At 40.5% G+C, this 22,828-nt stretch overlaps 1 protein-coding gene across 2 annotated transcripts in view; it reads right to left on the reverse strand.

The window, feature by feature from the left end:
- Positions 1–22,828, reverse strand: part of rsrc1 (arginine/serine-rich coiled-coil 1) — a 121,198-nt gene that overhangs the window by 81,479 nt on the left and 16,891 nt on the right. For both annotated transcript variants that reach the window (XM_085243418.1, XM_085243419.1), the window contains exon 4: positions 18,547–18,756. In XM_085243418.1, coding sequence (XP_085099544.1) covers positions 18,547–18,756 — 210 coding nt within the window. The remainder of the gene's footprint in view (positions 1–18,546; positions 18,757–22,828) is intronic.

The raw sequence follows: 22,828 nt of genomic DNA on the forward strand, positions 1-22,828 counted from the left end.
AAATTGGGCCCTAAAAATTGCTTTAGATATTAGACTTCCAAACTCCAAATCATATACTGACTTCAGTTAAAAAAGTATTTTCACATTAGAAATGGACTAATTAAAGCAAGATAAGCACACACTACCGCTGTTTACTGTGGTAATGTACGGCTGCAGTAAACCGAGACAGCTCGACAATATATAACATATAGAATTAAGAAATCGTTTATCTTAATGGCTATGTCTGTACCTTTGTCATCGTGACATATCAAAATATCTTCCAAAAAATTGGATTGGTTGGCAGGTGAGTGTTTTAAACATTCTCACACTGTTGCAAATTAGCTCTGACAAACACTGGCCAACTGTGACCTCTAAGACGACGTCTATTTAAGAGTACAAAACTTGCACAACTTTGGGAGTTGGGAGATAAACAACATGAAAGAACTACGGTATTTTCTCTGGTCTTGCCTTCAGGACATAGTCCTGTTTCACACAATGAGCGAGGTTACAGCTTGGCTATTGTAATGATCTTGCAACAGCTTGGGTCAAATGGCCCATGATATGAGGGCAGCAACAACCTACATTTATTGATCAGCTGATACAAATATCCCATGAATGTGCTTATTATGGCACCATTTTAAGTTAAAATAACACTAATGCCATACCATAAAAAAAACCCTAAGAAAATTCTTGTTGAGTTGTGGCAGCAGATTTGTTTGCAGCCATTAGTAAGTTTTGCCATCATGCAGTCTACATACATAAAATATGACCACTTAAAGTTGCAGGGAAGCTAACAGAGGGAAGCTAACAGCCATGGGGTAACACTAATGTCATACCCGAGTTTATTAAATTCAATGTGCACACCGCGGCTTGCAAAAAGGTTATAAAACTGCTAAAAGCACACAGTCTGGACACACACCTGTAAGTGGAAAGCTTTTCCTTTAAAATTGAAATTGCAGCAGCCATTGAATGGTCACTTGTGCCCACTAAAGCTATGGCTTGCCATGGCAAGTGAGTGTCTTTACAGAATCACTGGGAGTTAACCAGCAACTATTTAAGGATATAATGCCAGAATCTGACAGAGGAGACACTGCAGTGCAGAAGCAGACAGGTTGGACTATTGAGCAGACTAAAACATGAAAATCTCTGACCTTCACCCATCCTAGTCATACACAGCGATTTGTCATTGTGTTCAGTTTTTCACACAACAAAAAAAAGAAGGAAATTTATGTCATTACTTGTTCGCATTACCTCTCTTTTCTCTTCGGAATAGTTACACGCCAGGATGACTGAGAGGCCTAGCAGAGAATGGCAAGTGGGCAAGAAGGGGAAAGACACAGGGAGAGTAATGCCCTGTTGTTCCAGGAAATTTAATTAGTTATCTGCGGTCAATTAAGTAAAACTGGACAAACAAGGGAGAGTGTTAAGCTCTGGCAAGGTCAATACTGACCAATTCAACATGGTTGCTGGATCCATCACACTGTCTGCACTCATGCTTTCTCATTCCTGCTCCTTTTCTCTTTTCCCCCTCTCCTTCCACTCAGTCGCTTTTCTTCTCATCGTGCCCTCGCAGCATGCTTTCTTCCTCTATCACTCACAGTAGATGTTCTGTTACAATGTGTCCAAAGCCCTTTTGTCTCTTGTATTCGACCAATGATTTTAAGCTGTTGCCTCATCTTACCTCATCGTTTTCCTTATGTCTCTCCTTACCTGTCATGTTGCCTTCTTCCAACCCCCCCCCGGATGGCTTTCTTTCTCTTTTCTCTCTTTACCTGACCCTCCAAAGCCCCCGCAATTCTGCTAGTAGACAATTAATTACACAGCTAGCGCGAGATGAGTTGTCATTTGGGGTTCACGTTTCTAATAATTGCATTAGGTCTTCAGGTTTTGCTAAGATCTCCTCCCCTTCTTTCCTTCACTCTCTTTCCCTTTCTTTCTCTTTCCATCTTTGCTAGATTCCCCCCCACCCCCCCTTTGACATAGCTGATCTGAATATCTTTAGTCAGTCAATGGAGGTGACAGAGGGACTTAAAATGCAGAGGCAGTCATTTGATTTCCAGCTTACAGAGCTGCCCATTAGCCCAGCACTCATCAGCCATGCATTACCTCTCAGACCCACAATCCGGTGTGCGGACGATTTAACCCTTTCACTCTCCACTACTAGCCAGGTTTACCATGTAATATCAGACTTTCATACATCAATGGGTTTGCTTCCACAGGCCGTGTTACACACCTTTAACTTTCCCCTTTATCTGACTGTAATGATTTCACTGCCCTTTACTCACAGTTTCAGTTCAGGAACCATAAGAGGCTTCCTATTAAATAAAAATGACTTATAATAAGAACATACCATGTTATTACTTGTGTTGTAATGTATTGTATTACACATTACCCTATTTCACTGATTTACCCCGCATGGGTAAATCAGTGAAATTACAGTAAGATTCATTAATCGCTCTGCAATCGATGGAAAGGTGACAAGCAGTAGCAGCAACTTCAACTAGATATTTCTCACTTTGCCATGACAAAACATGACTTTCTTTTGCTGCCGATTTGCAAAACCTGAGGAAGCCAAACAGCCAAATAATGCTTTACATTTGGGGTGATTAACTTTTGTCTCTTTCATTCAGAAAATCCCAGAAATGTGGTGGTTTATAGAAAAACTTAAAACATAACATTTAGCAAGAAACAAAACAAAACGAAAAACTAACCAAAAAAGTGTGATCCATAAAGAAAACACTTAATGTAAAACCGTTTGCATGTTATTAGTTTTGTCATATTGTATTTATAACTGTGAGTTGAAGACTTCTTGGTATTCCAAACAAAGGGTTCACAAACGATATCTTGCGACTGTATAACCAACAGAAGTCTTTAACCTTTTGATTAGCAACAGTGCATTTTTGTATTTTCTCATACAATTAAAAAGTAAAATAAAATAAAAAACCTGGCCCTCAGCAGCCTCTTCACCCTCAACTTATCATCAGTCACTGATCGTGAGAAGAGGAGCAGAGCAGGAGCAAAAGAAGGCAAGACACCGTATTACTATAAAGAAGACATCATAAGAGAGAGTGTGCGAGTGTATATGTGTGTGTGAGAGAGAGTGTGTGAATTTGTGACTCATTTGCTACAGTTGCATGCCTTGTCAAGTGTGTCATTGAGCATTCATATGTTGTTTGACTGCTGACAGAATGGCAGGCATATTTATTAAAAAGTCAATGTGATGGGGACACTGGAGCAAGCATATTCACTCACACATACACACTCACATAAAGCACACTAATACAGAGTCCACATCAGTGGGATCTGCCTGTTTAACTAATATAGGGATAAAGCTTGATATTGAACTGTAGAGGATTGGGTATAGAGACGCACGCACAAGCACAATAGTACAGGGAGTGCAGCTTCCCCTCAGGCCTGATTGCCATCTCCATAGCTCTTTTTTAACAGGGCTGCCAATTGAAATTGAAATTGTATTCTTGTGTGTGCTATCAGAACTACCTCTCAGGGTTTTATACAGCTAAGAGGAGGGCTGGTGGGACACACACTCTCAGACTCACACACACATATACACAGAAAGGGATAATACAGGGGCAAGTCGGGGGCTGTCACTCTTCCATGCAGAACACAGAGAGGGAACAAAACGCAGACTTATCGTTCTATGCTTTTATGTAATTCAGCATGCATACAGGCGCGCACACACACACACACACACACATACATTTGCGGGTACACAAGCTGACCTCCCTCCCAGTGGAAGGGGCTTTACTTTAGCATAATCCCAAAATGGTAGAGAAAAGCAGCCCATTAAAATGGGGGTAAAAAATTCAGCACTTTATGTTTCTCTCAAGGAGGTTTAAGTGCAGTCAATAAAAAAGTCAAAGAAGTATGAATATGAAAAGAAGAAGTTGATTTAAGGAGGCTCTTTCTGTTGTATGAGATAAAAACGCAAGCAGACACCTGTTCGTGTTACCCGTGTCTGCCAAACACGGGACCAACGCCCAAATAAAAGAGCGACAGCAACACTTGTGGAGCGAGAAAATGAAGAATAAATCTCTTTAAAGTCTTCCAGGATTAACATCATCTTCATTTATAATAAGAAACAGCAATATCGTCAAAATGTGAAACTGGGAAAACCTTTCAAGAAGCAGCATCATGACTACTATCTTATCAGTGTCTCCAAACTAAAAAAACATTTATTTAGCCCACACTAATTAACTGACAGGACCTAATTTTGTACAGTCAACACAAAAATGCAACAAAGTCATCATTTTTTTTTCAACATGGTGGGCATTATGAATATAAATAGCACTGAGAAGAAAACAAAGAAAGGGACAAATTATGGAGAGACTGGTGTTGGTGAACCTTGTAGTGGAGACTGAAAATAATTTTCTTTCTAAAGATAGATTAGTTATATTAGCAAATGATTAAACTGGAGAGTATAAATGCCAAACTAGGTTTAAACTAATTTTTTTAAAAAGTGTCACCAATGCATAATCAAATTTATGTTGATTTTACCTTTTACAGAATGTGATTATAAGTTACACCTAAGCTCTAAGCAATCCACTACACAAGAAGACAAACTCCACAGGTGTGTCTACAACTGTGAAAATCACTTAAAATCACAAGACAGATAAAAAGTACATTGGGTTTAAATAAACAAACTTGGAGATTAACATCAATATATTGATTCATTTACATCATATGTAAAAGCAAAACAAAATATGGAAGGGTCTAAAATTATAAACAGGACTCACTTCAGTCCAGGGACACATACAGCCCTGTTTGAACTCAACTGGGCCGAGGCAGTAAAAACATTGAATAATAACCCATTAAAATAAAAACATCATCCCAACAAATATAATCACACACTCAAATCACCTTCACCTAGATCAATATGGATATTTCAAAGAATCTAATAAAAGCAAAGTGGCTAATGCTAAATTTGTCTGGGTTCAGAGCCAGCCAGAAGCCTCGGTATGAGCAAAGGATCAAAGTCATCCTGAGGACATTTATGGAGACCAACGAAAAACACAAAAGGGTTCAGATTCTGTTATCTGGTGAAGTTATAAACCTACAGGAAAATAATTAAAGTACCTGACACTTGTTTTGTTATATAAATCTGTTCCACCTGCTTTTGTTTTGCAACACAAAATATGTCAAGTAAAGGTGGGTGTACAGCAACTCATTTTCAGTTAATTACTTGTACTAATTTCCTGTACCACAGCACCTTATTCTCAATTGTTTTCAGTGGGAGAAGAACCTGTAGTTTGGGGAGATTTATTGTTTTTTTATGACAAAAATATTTCACATTGTGGAAAAGTTCCATTTTAGTTTATACAGTTCTCAGAAAGAAAGTAACAGAAGCAAAAAAAGTTGGTATCAGCAGGTCACACAAAGGAAAAAAATTATAACAACCGAAGAAATTTGCTACCGGGCATCTCTCGTATTTAATATATAGTTGTTGTTTTTTTTTTTAATTATTGCTGTGGTTGAGAAACACATCGCCCTCCTTTGGCTTAAGCGTCCTGGGTACAGGGCAATGACTCTGATCTGTCACTCTGATAACAGCTCAGACAACCGTTCTCATAATCAAACATCAGCAGGCCATAGTTAAAGGACCACCTTCAGCTCCCTGTGAGCTAAGAAATGCTAAACTGCTGAAGACGTCATATCGCGGATAAAATATTACACACAGAACAAGTCTCCCTATTTAAAAAACTATATCTCCCCCTTCTTAGCCTATACACACCAGCTCTGGAGGGATCTGAGGGCTGGGGCCAAGTTTTAAAGAAAATTGACTTCTTTTTATCGTGTTACATAGAGGGAGATCAGGACAAAGACATAGAGAGAAAAGCAAAAGGGAGACATGGAGAGCAATCAATTTCCCCATGGTTTTCTTCAATAGCCAGTCGTCCTTTTCATACTTCCCAATTATAACCTTTCCTAATCAGAGAAATGCCTCTCTATTATTGAGGCTGAGACAATGACGCTCCCCAACATTACTGCCTGTTCCAAAACTATGTAGATTGCCGTACTGGTACACAAAGACTACACTGGGCTATACGGCAAGGACTGGGGGGGGTGGTGGCTGTGTTAAAATCACATGTGGAAATCTTTTGGCTCTCCTCTCGGCCCCAGAAAACTGATGGGGAACAATGGCAGCCCGGCACAGCATCTGTCATGGCACAATATAAAAAGATGATCTTGGCACCGAATGGACAAAAAAAAAGAAAAAAGAAAAAAAAAGAACGAAAGAGAGGGAGGAAGACGGGGGAATGAAGAGGAGGGGAAGGGGAGGGCCAGGCGAGAGGTAATTCATTTGCAAATCAGGCCCTGGTGCTCAGGTCTATTTCAAGCTGCCAGTGGGTGCCAGGAGTTAACAAGGTAATCAGTTTCAATCCTGCCCTTCAATTGTACATCACACCCTCATCCAGAGAATACCCAGGCCTTTCTATACGGGGTAGAGGGGGAAATAGCAATCTGGCTGCTGGCTTGCCGCACATAAAACCCACACACACACAGACATGCACGCACACACACCTGAAGACAAGTTATTAATAGCCATGTATCCACTACATGTCCTTACAAGCAACTGTACAGAGACAACTAGAGCTGACACAAGCAGCTAAGGAATCTATAGAAGAAAACCAAACTGATATCTCCTGATTTTATGATTTCCACTTAAGAGTCAATGACTTACTATTTTCAAATACTTAATTAGGGCAAAATATTAGGGATAAAACTAAAGAAATCTCTGCTCAAGTTCTGGGGAAAAAAACATCCACAAAGCCCACGATAAATGCATTTCTTTTACACTAATTCAGCAAGAATATAAACATTAGATTGGTAGGCATTAAAAATATTCATTCAGCACAACTAAAGCACTGTAAAATATTGCTTTAGTAGTGCTACACTTTTTCCCCATCTTATTTTTACTGCATGTTTGAATCTGTCTATGTATACTCTTACCTGTATTTTGAGTTATTGCAAGTCAAATAAAAAAATCTGCATGAATTTTAGGGTGCGTGCATTTAAAGAGTCTCCCTATTTTATACCTACTTTCAGTCTCAAGTTTAGTGGCAGCAGGAGCAGTAGGTTGCACTGAACCAAACAGTGGTACATGTAAAGTGGCAGAGGGAAAACAGAGCTAAACCTGTTCTAATCTTTTCTTTCCTCTCTCTGCATCCCTCCCTTTAGCCTTTGTCAGCTGTAACCGGCTGGCCGAGAGGCAGTTAGCCCCCGTTAGTCCCTCATCTACATAATCAATATGACAACCTTATTTTTCTGATGCAAACAGGATTTCACTGCTGAGCTGTGTTTGTTGATGTGTGTGTGTATCTGTGAGTGAGGGAGTGTGTGAGTGTGTGTGTGAGAGAGAAAGAGTGCCCAGTCTGCTCGTAGCCAGCCTCAGTCATGGCCCTCTTTAGCCTAATTAGATTAGGTGTGATTATCCCGGCTCTACCTTACAAGTGTACAGGCGGGATAAAGTGGCCACAAAGGCCAGCCTGTCACAGGCACCGGGCTCTGGTCTGCAGGTTATCAGGGTCCAGGGAGACACACCGCGTACATTGTTATTCATATCATCTACACACCGTTTTCTACTGTGCCTTTTTCACTTCTCTTCGTTCAACCCCCCCCCCCCCCCCCCCTTCAGTGTCTGTGGTGTCAAACTGGCGTAAGCACCGGCCAGGGTAACTGTCTTTTTTTTCTCTCTCTCGTTCTGTCTGTCAGAAGACAAAACAACATGGCCCCAAGCACTCTGCAGTTTAGCCTACAGGGAGAAATGTCAGGAGCGCTCGTGTGTACGTGCATGCATGTGTGTGTCTGTTTTTCTGCAGACTTCAAGGAAAAGTGGTAAAAAGAAAAAAAAAGAAAGAAAGAAATAAAGAAAGAAAAGTTAACCCAAGTCTTCGAGTAATGCAAGAAGACAAACGAACACAGCAAAGGCTAACGTGCACACAAAGATTGCAAAGAAAGTGTTTAACCTTACTCTGAAGACCTGAATCTACTCCATTCTACTCTAAACGCTTTATTGGTAGAGACCAAACTGTGTCGTATGTGTGTGTGTTGGCATATTTTGTTTAGGTCTTAAAAAGTCCAGATTAAAATCTAATGTTACACGTTTGTGATCACTTTTTGGGATTTTCACTTTGGGTATCATTTTTGTCAAAGTCTTTAGCAAAACACAAACAGTTTTGTAGAAAAACATCTTCATGTTTCTAAAAGCGAAGCCACCGCAAGAATCTCAGAATCTTGCTCAGTGTGCGGTAACATGCTTTCTATACATGAGAGATTTCAACATACAGTATGACCACAAATAAACTTCTCCTCTCTAATGCACACTCAACATACAGCAATTATGGCATATGTATACCTGCCAAAATGTGCGTGCCATAACATTAGCTCCAGTGGCATTTTTCATTCTGATTAATATGTGTTTGAAAATTTAACGAGATGATTTGCTACTCTGTTTCATTTTTGTGAAATACTCCACCATTTTCCCCTAAAAACATTTTCCACATACAGCTCGGCACTGACAGATTTCAGTTGGCCTCCATCAGTGAGTGTGTACGTGGAAGAAAAGAAGTGAATTATTTCACTCTGTTGATTAGACAGCAGTGCCCACGATATTTATACACACTGTACATACTTTCCGTGTCGTCAGAACTGGGCATAGAAAGAGGCAGAAACAGAGAATTAGAGGCGCACAAAAAAAGAGAAGAGAGAGCGAAAAAGAAGAGAAGAGGCAGTTACAGTAAGGCAGTAAGCAATGAGAAACATACAGCATCGGATCTGAGAAAAGACTAGTAACTCATATAACAGCCTGCCATTAATTCCACAGTATTACTCACGCATCTAAACTGCAAGAAGAGCCGATATATCATACAAAAATGAAGAATGCATGTATGCTACTGGCAAAAAGTGGACAGAAGTAGAGTGAGCGATGTGTGTGTGTTAGGGAGAATGAGTGAGATGCAAGGTGGAATAACTCTATTAGAGAACCACAGGGACTACGCTGGCGAGAGAGTAAGACAGAGCACACGAGGATGAAGGAGAGCCGGAGTGAGCAAGACATTAGTACAAATGAATTAAACATCGGCCCAGAGATCTAAACTTCTGTTGAAAAAGAGGCAGACTAAATGGGTAGGAGGGAAGGAGGAAGAAGAGGAGGGAGGCTTCGTAAGTTTCCTGCGGCTACTAAATGTTCAGCATAAGCCGTGCGGGGCCGCCAACTCCATCAGCGACACAAATAAGCACACACCCACTTGCGTGATCGGCGACTACGATCACAACTCTTTTGTTTCAGCTCGTTTCTGCGCAAAAGAAAAAAAACACTCTGAGCATGGCTGTCGATTTCAAACCTCCGCTGAGGATGATTGTTATACACCCCTCTCAGGCAAGATTTACTTCCTTACTTCTACAACTGAGTCATGGTACTTAAACTCAATGCCTGGAAAGCTGTTTACTCAGTCTGAAGGAGGTATTCTTGCAATGATCAATGCCACCAGGGAAGACCTGCAGAGCAGTATTTTTGTCTCAGGTCAGCAGAGGTCAAATGCACGGTGAGAGGTACTCCTCAGCTAACTGAAAACCATCGTCTGCTGTTCTTCTTCATGTTACTTTGCCAATTCAACTAAAAGGAACATCACTTTCTATAACGTTTTCTCACTCTCAGCCTTCCTCATAAAGACTTCAGTCAACACCTTTCCTTGCCCCTGGTGCAGATGAATAAGCACCGGAGCCTGGAGAAAATTAAACATTAACAGTGCGTCTCTTTTACACATCATTCTGCATAACCGCCTTCTCGTTTAGCTCCCCTCCTTGCCTTCAACACCACTCTGCATTTCTCCAAACCAAACTAACCCAGCTTTTCCAGAAAGGGAGAGAGAGTGCAGAAAAACGTATTTCGTCGACAAGCGCAACATAAACCCTCCTAAAATCGGAGCTGGCCCGTCGTGTTTGCTGCTCATAACCTGCTGCTTATAATCCTGCCCGCATCCTCTCCTGATCCATAAAGCAGAGCAGCCAGCCACTTAAACAGCAGCCAGGACTGCCATCACTAGCTCCTGCTAAGAAAAAGGCCATAAAATGAGGAGAGGAGAGGCAAGGAGAGAAGAGGAGAAAATAAAAGAGAGGAACAGGGTAATTGGATTGGGGGATCTTCTATTTGGCCAGGTCTGGTCTCTGTCATCACGCTCCAGGCCTGGCTTCTCTCAGTGCCTACAGTAGGTCTCAAAGACATCAACACACTCACAAACAAATGAACACACACACTCTTCCCTAGATGTGTAACGGCACTGAATTGCTACCAAGTTGTCCTGTGCGCCGCTACAGCCTGCAGGGTGTTTAGTGTGCTTTTTTTTCTTTTTCCCCCCAATGTGAGTGTTTGCATACTCCCTTAACAACTCACTAAATGGTTAAACAGATTACAGAGCGCAGTAAGTGGATTGTCACAGCTCTCTATCGCTCACTCAGGGTGTCTTCTCCTGTGATTAAAAGTGGCCAGATTTTTCTCTCTCGCCCTCTCTGTCTATGCAAACACACATGCACACCCACACACCAGTTTACACAGGAAACAGGGAGGTCATTCTCAGCCAAACACAGCAAGAAAGCCCTCTTATTCATTTCAGTCTTAAGAGATTCTGATTACTTATTTATAATAACGTTAATAACTAACAATACATCATATCATATATTAAACACTATAATAGTAAGAATTATCACCATTATTGACTTTTAGTTTTGTTTTCAGTTCAGTTTCAGGGCGGTACCCTGAAATCAGGCTAATCTCTCATAGCCTGGGACTGCTGTTTAACATCCCAAAGCTGTAAAAACCTCAAATTTCAGGAGGAAATATCAATCTGACTGTACCCATACCCATCCACTATTTCAGTAAAATACTGACATAGGCAAAGAAATGTGAAGGAGTGAAAGTTGACCTTTTTCTATGATTTTTTTTAAGCAGAAAAATATTTCCAGAGACAACGGGAACCAAAGAAATCTTCCCAGACCATCCAACCATCCCCAAAAAGCACTAATTATGTGTTTCACATTTGCATAACCAGTCCAAGTGACATAAATTTCAGAAATGGGTCACGCCCACAGAATGAATGCACTGTCTGTGTCTCCTGTCTGCATCATACGTGGCACTTACAAACCATTAATCGCCCCAGACGGGCAAAGACCAAATACATTTTCTGGAGCTACAAGTTGCATAGATCCCTGTGGAGGATTCCTATGATAATACCCTTTTGACAAAGCTATTTATAAGTCGTTATACTGTTCACTTCTTTTGGCCTTAAACCGGGTTTTGGAGAAGGGGTGTGGAGTCTAGTTAGATGACCTGCTTTTGTATCTAAAAGGGTTATCTAGATGTAAAGTAAGTCTATTATTAAAGACTACTACTTTGTTTTATTTGTTTGTTTTTTAATCTAATCTGCTCATTATTTGTATTAAAAAAAGAAATAACGACTACATGCAGCCATAGGCCAAGAAATGCTACAGCTGAACCAAACTGTGTGTGCATTTATCTACTGGGACCTGAGTGTGTGTCTGTGTGCACATGCTCGCTGTCCACCCTTTGCATGTAGGCATCACTCCTATTTCAGCCACCCAGCCCCCAACCAGACTACACACACGCACACCTACTCCTCTTCAGCTTCACCCACGTCTCATCTTGCTCCTGGCCACTAGGCTACCCCCCTTGACGCACACACAAATAAAACACACACTTACAGTTCATTGATTTAAGTCAATGTGAGTGTATCCTAACCTTCCGAGGACGGTGTTTGAAGTCTCTCTTACCTCCCCGGACCCGCTCCCAGAGCCAGACACAGCCTAGAGTCCTGCAAGAGTGCAGTGAAATGCAAATACAACAAACACACACACACACACACACACACACACACACACACACACACACACACACAGAAGCAGCAGCTAGTGGTCCCATCCACACCACCCATACACACATTCCCACCAGGCTGAGAGGATGCCGCAGGCAGGGGCTACACACCCACAAACACACACACAAACACACTTACTTTCTCTGTGTATTACCAACACTAATGAGCTGATAGATGTTCAACAGAAGCAAAGAAGCAGACAATCATTTCCTCAGAGTAAGACAAGAGGGGAGAGAAAATCAACAGTAGTAAGTGAAAATGTGTGTGTGCCGGTGTCTAGGGTCTTGTTTTATTTTCTCTCTCTGCCTCACAGCATCCTGGCTTCCAGAGGTTAAGGCTGAGCAATGGAGCAAAGCTAGCCAAACTCAGGCCTGCAGGTCCTGCTGGGACCCCTGTGGTGAGGTTGGGTTCTGTTTAGTTTGTCAGCAGGGAAAACAGACTAATGAGAGGAATTACTAAACAATCACATTCACAGAAAGAAAACAGCAATGGGTGGGTTGGTGAGGACGGCTTGTTGTATAAAAATGTCAAGAAAATATGTTTTATATTAATGGTTTATTTTTTTTAAAAAGAAACTCTACCAATGTGAACTACGCTGTCCTATTCTGTTGAACTGCTGTTCCTCTCTAGCAGACAAAAACCTCTAAATGATTCTTTCATAGAAAAGGACTTCAAAAAAAGGCTTTAATGAAAGGTAGGATGTCTTTTCATTTCTTTAACCCTAAGCTCATTAGACAAACTCCTTTTACATGCACAGGGAAAAGATGGCTCTCTGCTGCCATGAGGTCTCCACGCTGCTCTCTGTGCCTCGGTTGCCCAGCCTGTGCCCATTTCTTACTCAAATTACATTAAATTGAGTACGATGAACCAATGTGTTCCCGTGACCCGGCATAGGCAAGGAGTTCAGCCTAATTGGACAGACCTCTCAGAATGAGCATGTGAAGCATGTGAAGCTTGCAGTACCTCTATGATCTGTTACAGAGAAAAGAGGTCAGCACCACCCAAAGCAAAAGCTTCTCCTAAAGAAGTAAAAAAAAAATTGTTGAAGGCATTGAATTCCTAGAAGGTTGCTTGAGATGAAGAGAAAAAGGGGGAAAAGTGAGAGTGTGCACACCTGTGTGTATGGCGTATGCATGCATTAACAATATAATGAAATGCAGAAAAACTGGAGACTGTTCTCCATCCACGACCTAACAAAATCCCTTCAAGCCTGATCAAAGCCTGAACCACTACAGCGTTTAATGATGCCAAACCCGTACTTACTAACAAACACTTACTTCTTACTATAAAATTTAGTTGTAGATTAAAAATAAATAAATAAATAAAAATGTAAAATGCTTAAAACCTGTCACTTTCTGTGAAGAAACAGCCATCTGTTAGCGTAAATTCTCAGTGTCTGCTCATTAATCAGGGGTGTGAATTGGGTCGGAACATCAGGTGAAATACGCTCTTACTTCTGTCAAGTACCAGCCTGGGGGCAGATGTGCACTTGTTAACATGAGACACTGTTTACCTCTTGTACTTTGTTTCAGGGAATACGATAAAACTCTGACAAATAAAATTAATCTTGACCTGTGCACAAGGTATTATGAGAAAGTATCTGGTGCGCTGCAAAGCTAATTTATATATATTCAGAAAATTGTCATTCGGCAGTAATTCTATCGCCTGCCAGGGGTGTTCAGACGGCCTTAATTTAGTGGTATTTTTTCAAAGAAAGACTTGCATGAGTTTAGATTCACCTAAAAATAAATCCTGCTCCAGATCAGCATTGTAGTTGATGAATTACAGTACCGTGCAAAAGTCTTGAGCCACCGTTTGTTTCTTTATATTTTGTTTCCATGGAGCCAGACTCTCTTGTTGGGCAATAGATTTTCTGAAAGTCTTTTAGTTTTTCACTCATTTTCAGTCCAGTCCTTTTTTTTATTGTTTGTCTGTTAAGATACTTAACGCCGATCTATGACTCATTCAAAAATAAAAAAGGTACCTAACTCACGAGATGAACCAGTGTTGGGTCTACACATAACGAAAAGAAAATAGGAAAAAATAATAGAAAAAAATAGCCTGTCAGAAAAAGCCTTTCTTCTCATCTCTATAGTAGAATCTACAAAAACAGTAAGAGATACGACAGTTTGACAAATGTTTTGTTATTTTTGCACCAGCAATCTGATTCCCAAAGAGCTATTGCCAAAACATTTGGCACAATTTAGCAGTTTTTGCCTCTATGCTGTATTTTCATGCAAGGTAGCACACATTTCAATGAGTCACTGCATCTATTTCCTAGCGACATATAAAGAAATGTGGGGTGACTCAAGACTTTTGCACAGTAACCGTAGAGCTGTGCAGGGGTTTGAAGGTTTAGCATGTGTATTCATTTAGGTGATGCACTCTAACAATTGTTTTGAGGACAGCAAATACACTCTAGATGTAATCTGATCTTCTTGAACTTTGCCCCTGGCATATTTCATTACTCGTGGAAAATTTATGAAGTAATTCAGGTAATTTTAAAAAGGAAAAAAAAACCTCACAGCTTGCTGAAATTTAATCTAGAGAATAAACAGGTCATGATGTCTTTATGAAACTGTGTTAAACCGTTTGAGGTTTTTTTTTTCTTTCTCATCCATGAAAAGGATAGTTTCTCAATTATTGTCATCATAAATCATGAAAGAGAAGTGCTCATCAAAGGGCACTGGGCACATGTTAAAAATCACCACTGCATTCAGCTTAATGCTGAATAAAAACAGCATGCAGGACACAAGCATGCAATCTTATTGAGAAAAGTGTCAATGAAAAGAAAAGGTAAACAATGTAAGTGGTGGTTAAATTAAAGGAAACTAACACCCTCTCTGCAAGTACTAACCCAGATGCTTATCCAGAGCAAAGTTGACCTACTAACCTTGTACATAATCCTGTGTAAACACACACACGCACACACACACACTTGCATAGAAGTACACAAGTACACACACAACCCTACAATCACCCACTTACCCTTTGCCACTGGTGAAAAGCAACAAGATCTCTTAACAACAGCTCGTCTTTTTCAATAAATTTTGCATGAAAACATGCCACTGGAGCACCAAGTTGCCTGCTGTCATACTAGAGGAGTCTTAAATGTTTAATGACAACAACACCAAACACATGTGCGCACACACAGAGTCGGTGTCAGGGTGCCGCACTGAGGGGCCCCTCTTTCATCCTGACAGACACTATAAAGCTCCTGAGCCGCTTCTCCACCCCGCCCCGCCATCAGCATACCACCGCCGCACTCCTCTCCTATCACCCAGCAAGAAAACCTGGATGTAAATGAGGCTGGAGTGTAATAGTATGTGGGAGTGCGCAGGTGTTTGTGTTCAAGTGGTGAGGATCAGGGGCTTGCATAGACCCTACCCCCATTGCCATTAAAAAAAGAAGAAGAATGGAAATGGAAAAGGAAGAGGAAGTAGCTTCTCAAATTAGATACAGTAAAAAGGGAAAAAAATGTTTTACATATTCCTGAAGCATCTTGTTGCTTCTGCCTTACTTCTGCTGAAAGAGGACATGCTAGGCAGCTAAACTCCTGTGAGCATCAAGCAGATTTTGGACAGTTATAAGATCATATCAGCATCTGCAGGCATAAATGGCAGCCATACTGACAGCTATCCAACCTGTGATGTTGTACTATCAAAAGTCAAAATTAAGCTGAAAACATATCTTCCTAAAATCATCTCAAACACTATTTATCAATTTTAAAATGAAATGCCAACTCTTTATGCTGGAAATGCAAGACTGAAAGAGGCACTAATGTGCTTGGATTATGGAAATGTTCCAGTGTTTTTCCTTTTTGGAGAGATGTTTTGGATTATATAGGCCAATAATTGAAGTGTAATTTGCCCAAGTCACCAAGATCATGTCTCCTAGGAGACAGAGATGCCTTACAACAGCTGAATAAGTATGTAATGGGAGTATTTATAGTTGGTTTAGTAACTTGTGCCAGACTAATTCTCAGGCGTTGGTGTCTGTGAGAAGATTTTAGGGAGGCTTAATTGTAAAAACGATGTGGTCAAGGAGCAATGGGACAGTTACTGAGAGTTTATATCCAGAATTAAAACGTAACTTGATATGAACTGTCCAGTGTGTACTGGACACTTGGCGAATGAATATTACCAAGTAACTTATTGTACAAAGTATTTTGTATACCTCACTCTACGTCAGTGTCTTTGAACATCCTTGTTCTGTCTTGATGCTTTTATATCTAATTTTTAAAAAAAAAATTAACAATTGCAATAGTCTATTGTAAAGTAATATCACATGTCTTGGAGAATAATGTCTTTAGTGTTAAATCTGAAGTTAAAACTCCCCACCCCCACAAAAAAAACAAAAGAATTAACAACTTGGAAAGAAAAGATGTTTATATTTTATTTGTAAAAGGGCAAAAAACTCTATCAACACCCTGATATCGTTAAAAAAACATCTTTAAAAACCATATACATGTAAAATGTAGAAGCTTTGTAAAGGTAGGATTTAGCACAGCGGTGCATTGCAACAGATTTCACAGTTGCACCTACTGAAGTGGGTGCTGATTCGATATGTCACGTCAGTTAGTGGGTCAGCGCCATATGTCGAAATTATTCAATCTTTAAACCTCCACAGGCTTAGGCAGTTTTGAAATAAATCAACACTGCCACAGGTGGAAATGCGCACACACACGCACACGCACAGACTTAACACAAATATGCACACAGACAAGCTAAAGCAGGGTCAGAGATAAAAGAAGAGATTCCTATCGATGCTAAAGGATATTGAAGCCTTAATAAGAAAATGGATAGAGTCTACTGGCCTTACATTTCACTGTTAGCTTTATTTGTTTTCCTGATACTGATCTAAGAAAGGCAATATGTAATGGCGGCAAATAAATGGGAGCACTTTTCCTTTAAAAGCAAATATCCAGTCTCTGGCCATACAGAGAAGTCTTAACACCCAAGCTTTTCACTGACGACCAACAAAAGTGATGAAAAAACAAGTGCTGAATACATAGAAATCCTTCAAAAATTGTTATTATCAACAAATACGACCCTATGATCTTTAATTCTAAATAAACATCTTGAATAACACATAAGTGTTTAACAATATTAGTGATCGTGCTTGTGTTTTCCTCAATGATGTCAATATATAATACTTCCTAAATACATAAAATCTGTTGTGCTAGCAAAGATATACATTTCCTCCTTTTCTTGGCATTTAACTCAGTTAATGAGATTCAGTACACGTGATTTCCAGCCACAGTTGTTCAAGTGCGTTACTTAACAAAAAAAAGATAGAAAAGTTCTTAGATATACCATACAGCATTTCTGGTCTCTCACAGCCACTGCTACAGTGATAAGTTTCCTCATCTGAGTGCACAGTTGCATCAAGAACACATCTGAGGAATGGAGATTTTAGTCAGATCAAACAGTCATAAAATCAGAAACTGTCGTACGGCTATTACTGCATGTTTCTGTAAGGAAAAACCAATGAAAAGCCTAGAAAATACTCCCTCAAAGTGTTTCCTCCCAGAAAACTTTATGTGTTAAGTTTAAGCATAATATAAGCAATCCTTAAAACAAGAGTTTTGAAAGTAACTGACAAATGCATCTGCTAATCTGCCAATGAGATCCTCAACTAATCATTTATCCGAAATTGAAAAGTGCCCATGATTGTTTTCTTAAGCTGAATATACTTGTTTATTATCAGCATTAAGGCTACATTTGCCATGAAATTTTCAGTCGATGAATTAATCAATTAATCGGCTTAAGGTTTTGTCGACTGTGAAGTAAATTCAGCCTGTCCCTGAGTTTCTAAAGTCTGGTAAGCTGATGTGTAGCACAACAGCTGCTCTGTATCACTCTTGGGATCCGCAGTTTAATACACACATCTGTGCCATTCAATGTGACAAGCAACAACAGAGTACCAGTTGTATTACAGTGGCCCCCAATCACATTAGAGAATGACGCGATGGGGGAGGGATATATCGGCAGACGCAAAGAGAAGCCTCTAAGGTAGTTATACCTGTAGTGGAGTGTACAACTGCTAACACTCTGAACCTGTTCCTCGTCTGTATTAGAGTCTTTAGTAGACATAAACTTGCAAGTGTAGATGTCCTTTGCTAACTTTCCTAACTTTAATAATAAGACACTCTTTTTTATTGTTTTTTTTTTCCTGGCAGAGACAACAAAGACATTTGGAGGTGCATATAATCCTGTTATGTTTCTAGACTTATTGCTGCCGGGTCCAGAGGGTGAAAAGTGCAGTTAAAGACATCAGAAATCATCTGGTGACCAACGCATTCAGTAAAAACCGAACCTGTGCAACACTCCTAACTACCATCTATTTTTATATCACTGTGAGATTTTCCTCTTACAAGAGGGAACTATATCGCATTACATAGCCCGTGCTGCCTTGTGCTTGATGAGAAGGAGAAATGGAGAAAGAAAGGGAATGATGGATTGATGGATGGAAGGATCGAGTGATGGATGGACGGATGGAGGAGCTGAGACCGAGCTCCGCATTTATGTCCGTATTACACCAATCAGCATTTTCTGCTCTCCTGTGGTCCAGTAGAGTCGACAGTACCTAAGACTTATTAAGGTATCTTTGTGTCTACCTGTGCTGTCACCTCACATATAAGGGATAATATCCTACTTACCCCTTTTTCTCTGCCTTATCTTTACTCTTGTCCTTCTCTTTGTCCTTGTCTCGGTCCCGTCCTCTCTCCTTGTCTTTTTCCCTCTCCCGGTCACGGCCCTTGCGCCGGCTCCGGTCCCTGCTGTGGCTACGGCTCCTTTTGCGGCTGTGGGTACCTCGCCGGCTGCGACTGCCGCTCCTACTTCGAGACCGCCGGTGGCGAGAATGAGACCTAAAGCAGAGATAAGGAAAAGTTAAAGCAAATAAACCTCTGACATTTCTTTTCATTTCTGGCACAGTAATACGAAAGGGAAAGCACCTTTATTGTTTTAGCTACTCGCGTTCTGCCTTGTAAGTGTCTATATTTCCCAGAATGCCTTTTAATCACTAAATGCCTAATCAAATGTGGCTGAAACTGTTTCACACCAGAAAAATGTGGCAAGAGGAATATGAAATAGAAATAGGTACAATAGTAGATTCAGTTTTACTTTTATAGCGCCAAATCACAACAACAATCCCCTCAAGGCTGTTTATACTGCAAGATAAAGACCTGACAATGTGAGAGAGAATATGCAGTTTTCAGAACTGAAATTCAAAGCAAACTGAAAACAACTATGGGAAATGACACCCAACACAGTTCAAGTTTTAGCAAATTGCGACTTTATGTTGCAATATAATGCTGAAGCATCCATGTCAATACTTCTAGGCTATATAAGCGACAGAGCGCCGATTCCCAGTTAACGTCATTCACATACAGCAGTGGACACAAGTGGATACAGGGTTCACAATTAAAACAGTTTTAAGTCATTACATTTGTTTGGCAATTTATTATAAAACTTCTTTACAGCTTTAATATATTTCAGCTGTTTTTATACGTGTAACAAAGCCAAACTATATTAGCTAAATTAATAGTTGTACTTTTCTACATATATAAAACAAAACTCCGTTGCTTATCGGTACGTTCGGTAGAGGATCGATTTAGTTCCATCCGAGCTACCAGGCTTTGAAACACTGGTGAAATTCCTGCATAGCAACACTTTGAGGCTTGCATCTGCTAAAACACAAAATGAAACTCTGAGATCAAATTTCACAGGAGCTGATAGATTCATCGTTCACTGGTCCACAGTAATATTAGTTATATACAAGCCCACACACTATAAACACACACACACACACACACGCTCACAGAAAAACCACACTGACATTTTAGAAATTGAGCCAATTAGAGGCTGGCTCAGAGGAAGACCTATCATTGGTATTGATCCTGACACTGGCCCTCTGGTCTCAAAAAGATTTGCAGTGGGAGATTTACTTTGTTAGCCATGACACACGAACATAAACACACTTACTTTGAACATACAGGAAAGGGAAAATTCAAAGTGTAATTTATATCCCAAAGACTTCGATGCATAAAGACAAGTAATACTGAAATATAAACTTATTGATGTGTCGCTGCATGTTCCTATCAAAACAGAAATGTGTTACAACTGTGTGCGTTTGTGTGTGTGTGCAGAGGGGAAAGAACATGATTTGAAACCCCAGTAGAAATCGGCAGCTGAGATGCCGTTATTTTCCATCATCTATCATTTTATTGATTTGTCTATAAAAACAGTCAAACCTGCTGTCCATGAGCTTTATTGCTTTCCCCCCTTTATTAGTTTGCAGTTTGGGACATCCAGAGCTGTCTCTCTCCCGACAGAAAACTAATCATTTTCTTCAGACACCTGTCACCATCCTAACAGACAACACTCTGACAACTGTTGCAATCAATTAGGCCGGGGCGATCCTGATCACCGGAGAATCCCTGCTCTGTTTCTGTGCTCTATGTCTACACTTTCTCTCTCTCTCTCTCTCTTTTTAAACTGACACTGAAATCCTAAATGTTAGAAATAAATTCCACATCCCTCAAAAGTCCAACCAAACACTCCTGTTGGAAAAACTATTAACATATTGATTATTCTGCTTGTATTTGTTTTTTTAGATAAAAAAATGTAGAGAATGGTGAAAAAATCCCCAAGGTGACACCTTTAATCTCAGAGTCAGCTGCATAACTACATAACATGTAACTCATGCACTGCAGTCAGCTACAACAGCCCCTGTGTGGTATAATTTTCCTGCCAAGCCATTCTCATCGCATCTGCAGATCAGAAACTAAAGCAGTAACCTGGGGTGATTATCAAAAATAATTGTTATGATACATCCTATTCATAGGTAAAGGTGAGAGCAGTCTTCAGTTCCAGGCATGGTGATTGGCTTGTTAAATATAGCCTTTACTGGAACTATGATTCAGCCAGTCAGGGAATCACTTGTAAAGAAAAAAGAAAAATCTTGCACTTTTTGGGGGGTATGGAGTCTCCAAGAGAGATAATCCATCATGGCCCTGACTGACCTTGGAATGAGTGAATATATGTGTTGACAATGCATGCGTATGTTTTTAATCAGCAGTACATGAGGGGAAATACAACAGAGCCGCAGTGTTCCAAGTCCAAGTCCTATATTTACAGCCAAGCAAATTGTGGTCAGAAGCAGTAGATGCAATAAACAGAACTTCCCTCTTTCCCTCTCCCTCTATTTCTCTGTCTCTGTCGCCCATTCCCTTCCTCCCTCTGATGGCAAAGAAAACAGCCCACTTCTGGGGTGTGCAGCAAATTAAATTTACTGTAGTTAATAGAGTGAGCCTATGCTGCTAAATGTCAATTTCCTGACCAAGTCCTTCCCCTTGGAGAATGATTAGCTAATTTAAGGCTGGGGATAAATGGGCTAATGCAGGACACACACAGATAAACAGCCACAGTTGGACCCCATTCCAAGCCCTTCCCCTGCTTTACATTTTATTGGCCTTATTATCTCCAGGGAAAATGGGTCCCCCTATGACCTAAACATATTTTCATTTCTAATAAAAGGCCCTTGCTGGTTGCCCCCATGTGCAGACCTCCTCCCTCCACACACGCGCACGCACGCACGCACGCACACACACACACACGCGCACACACACTCCCCCCTTGCAGCCTCCTTTCCTCCATTCCTTCCTCGTTTCATCGTCCAATCCATTAAATCGAAGCTCTGCAATTGGCTGGGACCATTTTCCTGGTGAATTATCAATAGAGTAATTATGCTCCATGTTGGGAGCTGGGCTGAAGCTTATCGCCGCTGACCCCCCAGCGCGCGCCAGGATATGATCCCTCACCACAGCCCATTGGGGTAATTATGTGGTCGGGTGTGAAGCTGGATGGTGTTTTACCTTTATCTGTATTCTATTTCTGTTTTCACTGAAAATTGGACATTAATGGCAGCTACGCGATACCACTAGTGTCAGATACAGGTGAACGCCTCCAATGGAATCTGACCCGAGTCGAATCATTATTCACGGTTCGCAGTGTACGGACGAGCAGCACATGAACCCCCCACACAAACACAGAAAAAGACCAATCATCCGCACTGTTCGTTTAACCTTATCTGGCACCTGTTTGAGCAGACGCGATGGACATTCACACAGTTTCCTCTCCTTTCTTCCCAACCTCCATCCTCTGCTGGGAATACAAAAAGTTTGCGTCCGTGGTGTTTTGTTTTGTTTTTTTTCCCCCCCTGTAGAAGAAAACACCAACACAACATCTCGTCTCCTCGGTAACACCACGAGTGTCGCACCTGTCCATTACCCCAGTGCAGCAAAGCAGTGATTAATGGCAGTATAACTTTAACTATATCACATTTCAGAAGACACTGTTTCCCCTGTTTGACCAGCGATGCATTAAGAGATAGACATGCAGTATAAAAATGACCATCTCCGTTTTCTTGCAAGATACTGTATTTAAGAGGGCACGAGGGAAAATGATTGATCATTGTAACTTTTAATTTGCTTATTCCCATCACCGAAGGCTTGCTAGAAATGTGTCAGGGGAATGAAATCCTGCCACACTTCTAAACTAGCATCCAGGCCAGCCTTATTTAAAGATTAGTGGTTTTTCTGGAACTTTGTGTAATAAAGCATCTTCTATTTTAAGCTAAAAATAAGTGACATTTGAACACTTTGTCATCTTCCTAAAGATGCAACAAAATGATTAGCTTTTATTAGCTTTTTATATCATCATTAAAATGAGTTTGTCTTGTTTTACGCAGAAATTTAAACATCAACAATGCACTCCGAAGGGGCAGCTGAGCAGATGTTAATGATGATATTTATGATATGACTTTAAAAATGATTTGTGGCATATCAGATGAAACAGAAACGATAGGCTATTCATTATTAACTGGGACCTGCTTGAAGGAGGAGGGGGGCACATAAACTTAAAAATCCTTATTTATTC

The sequence above is a fragment of the Mchenga conophoros genome, linkage group LG14 (genome assembly GCF_057382185.1).
Source record: "Mchenga conophoros isolate Kocher_MC1m ecotype Shallow Benthic linkage group LG14, M_conophoros_male_GT1.1, whole genome shotgun sequence".
Classification (NCBI taxonomy): Eukaryota; Metazoa; Chordata; class Actinopteri; order Cichliformes; family Cichlidae; genus Mchenga; species Mchenga conophoros.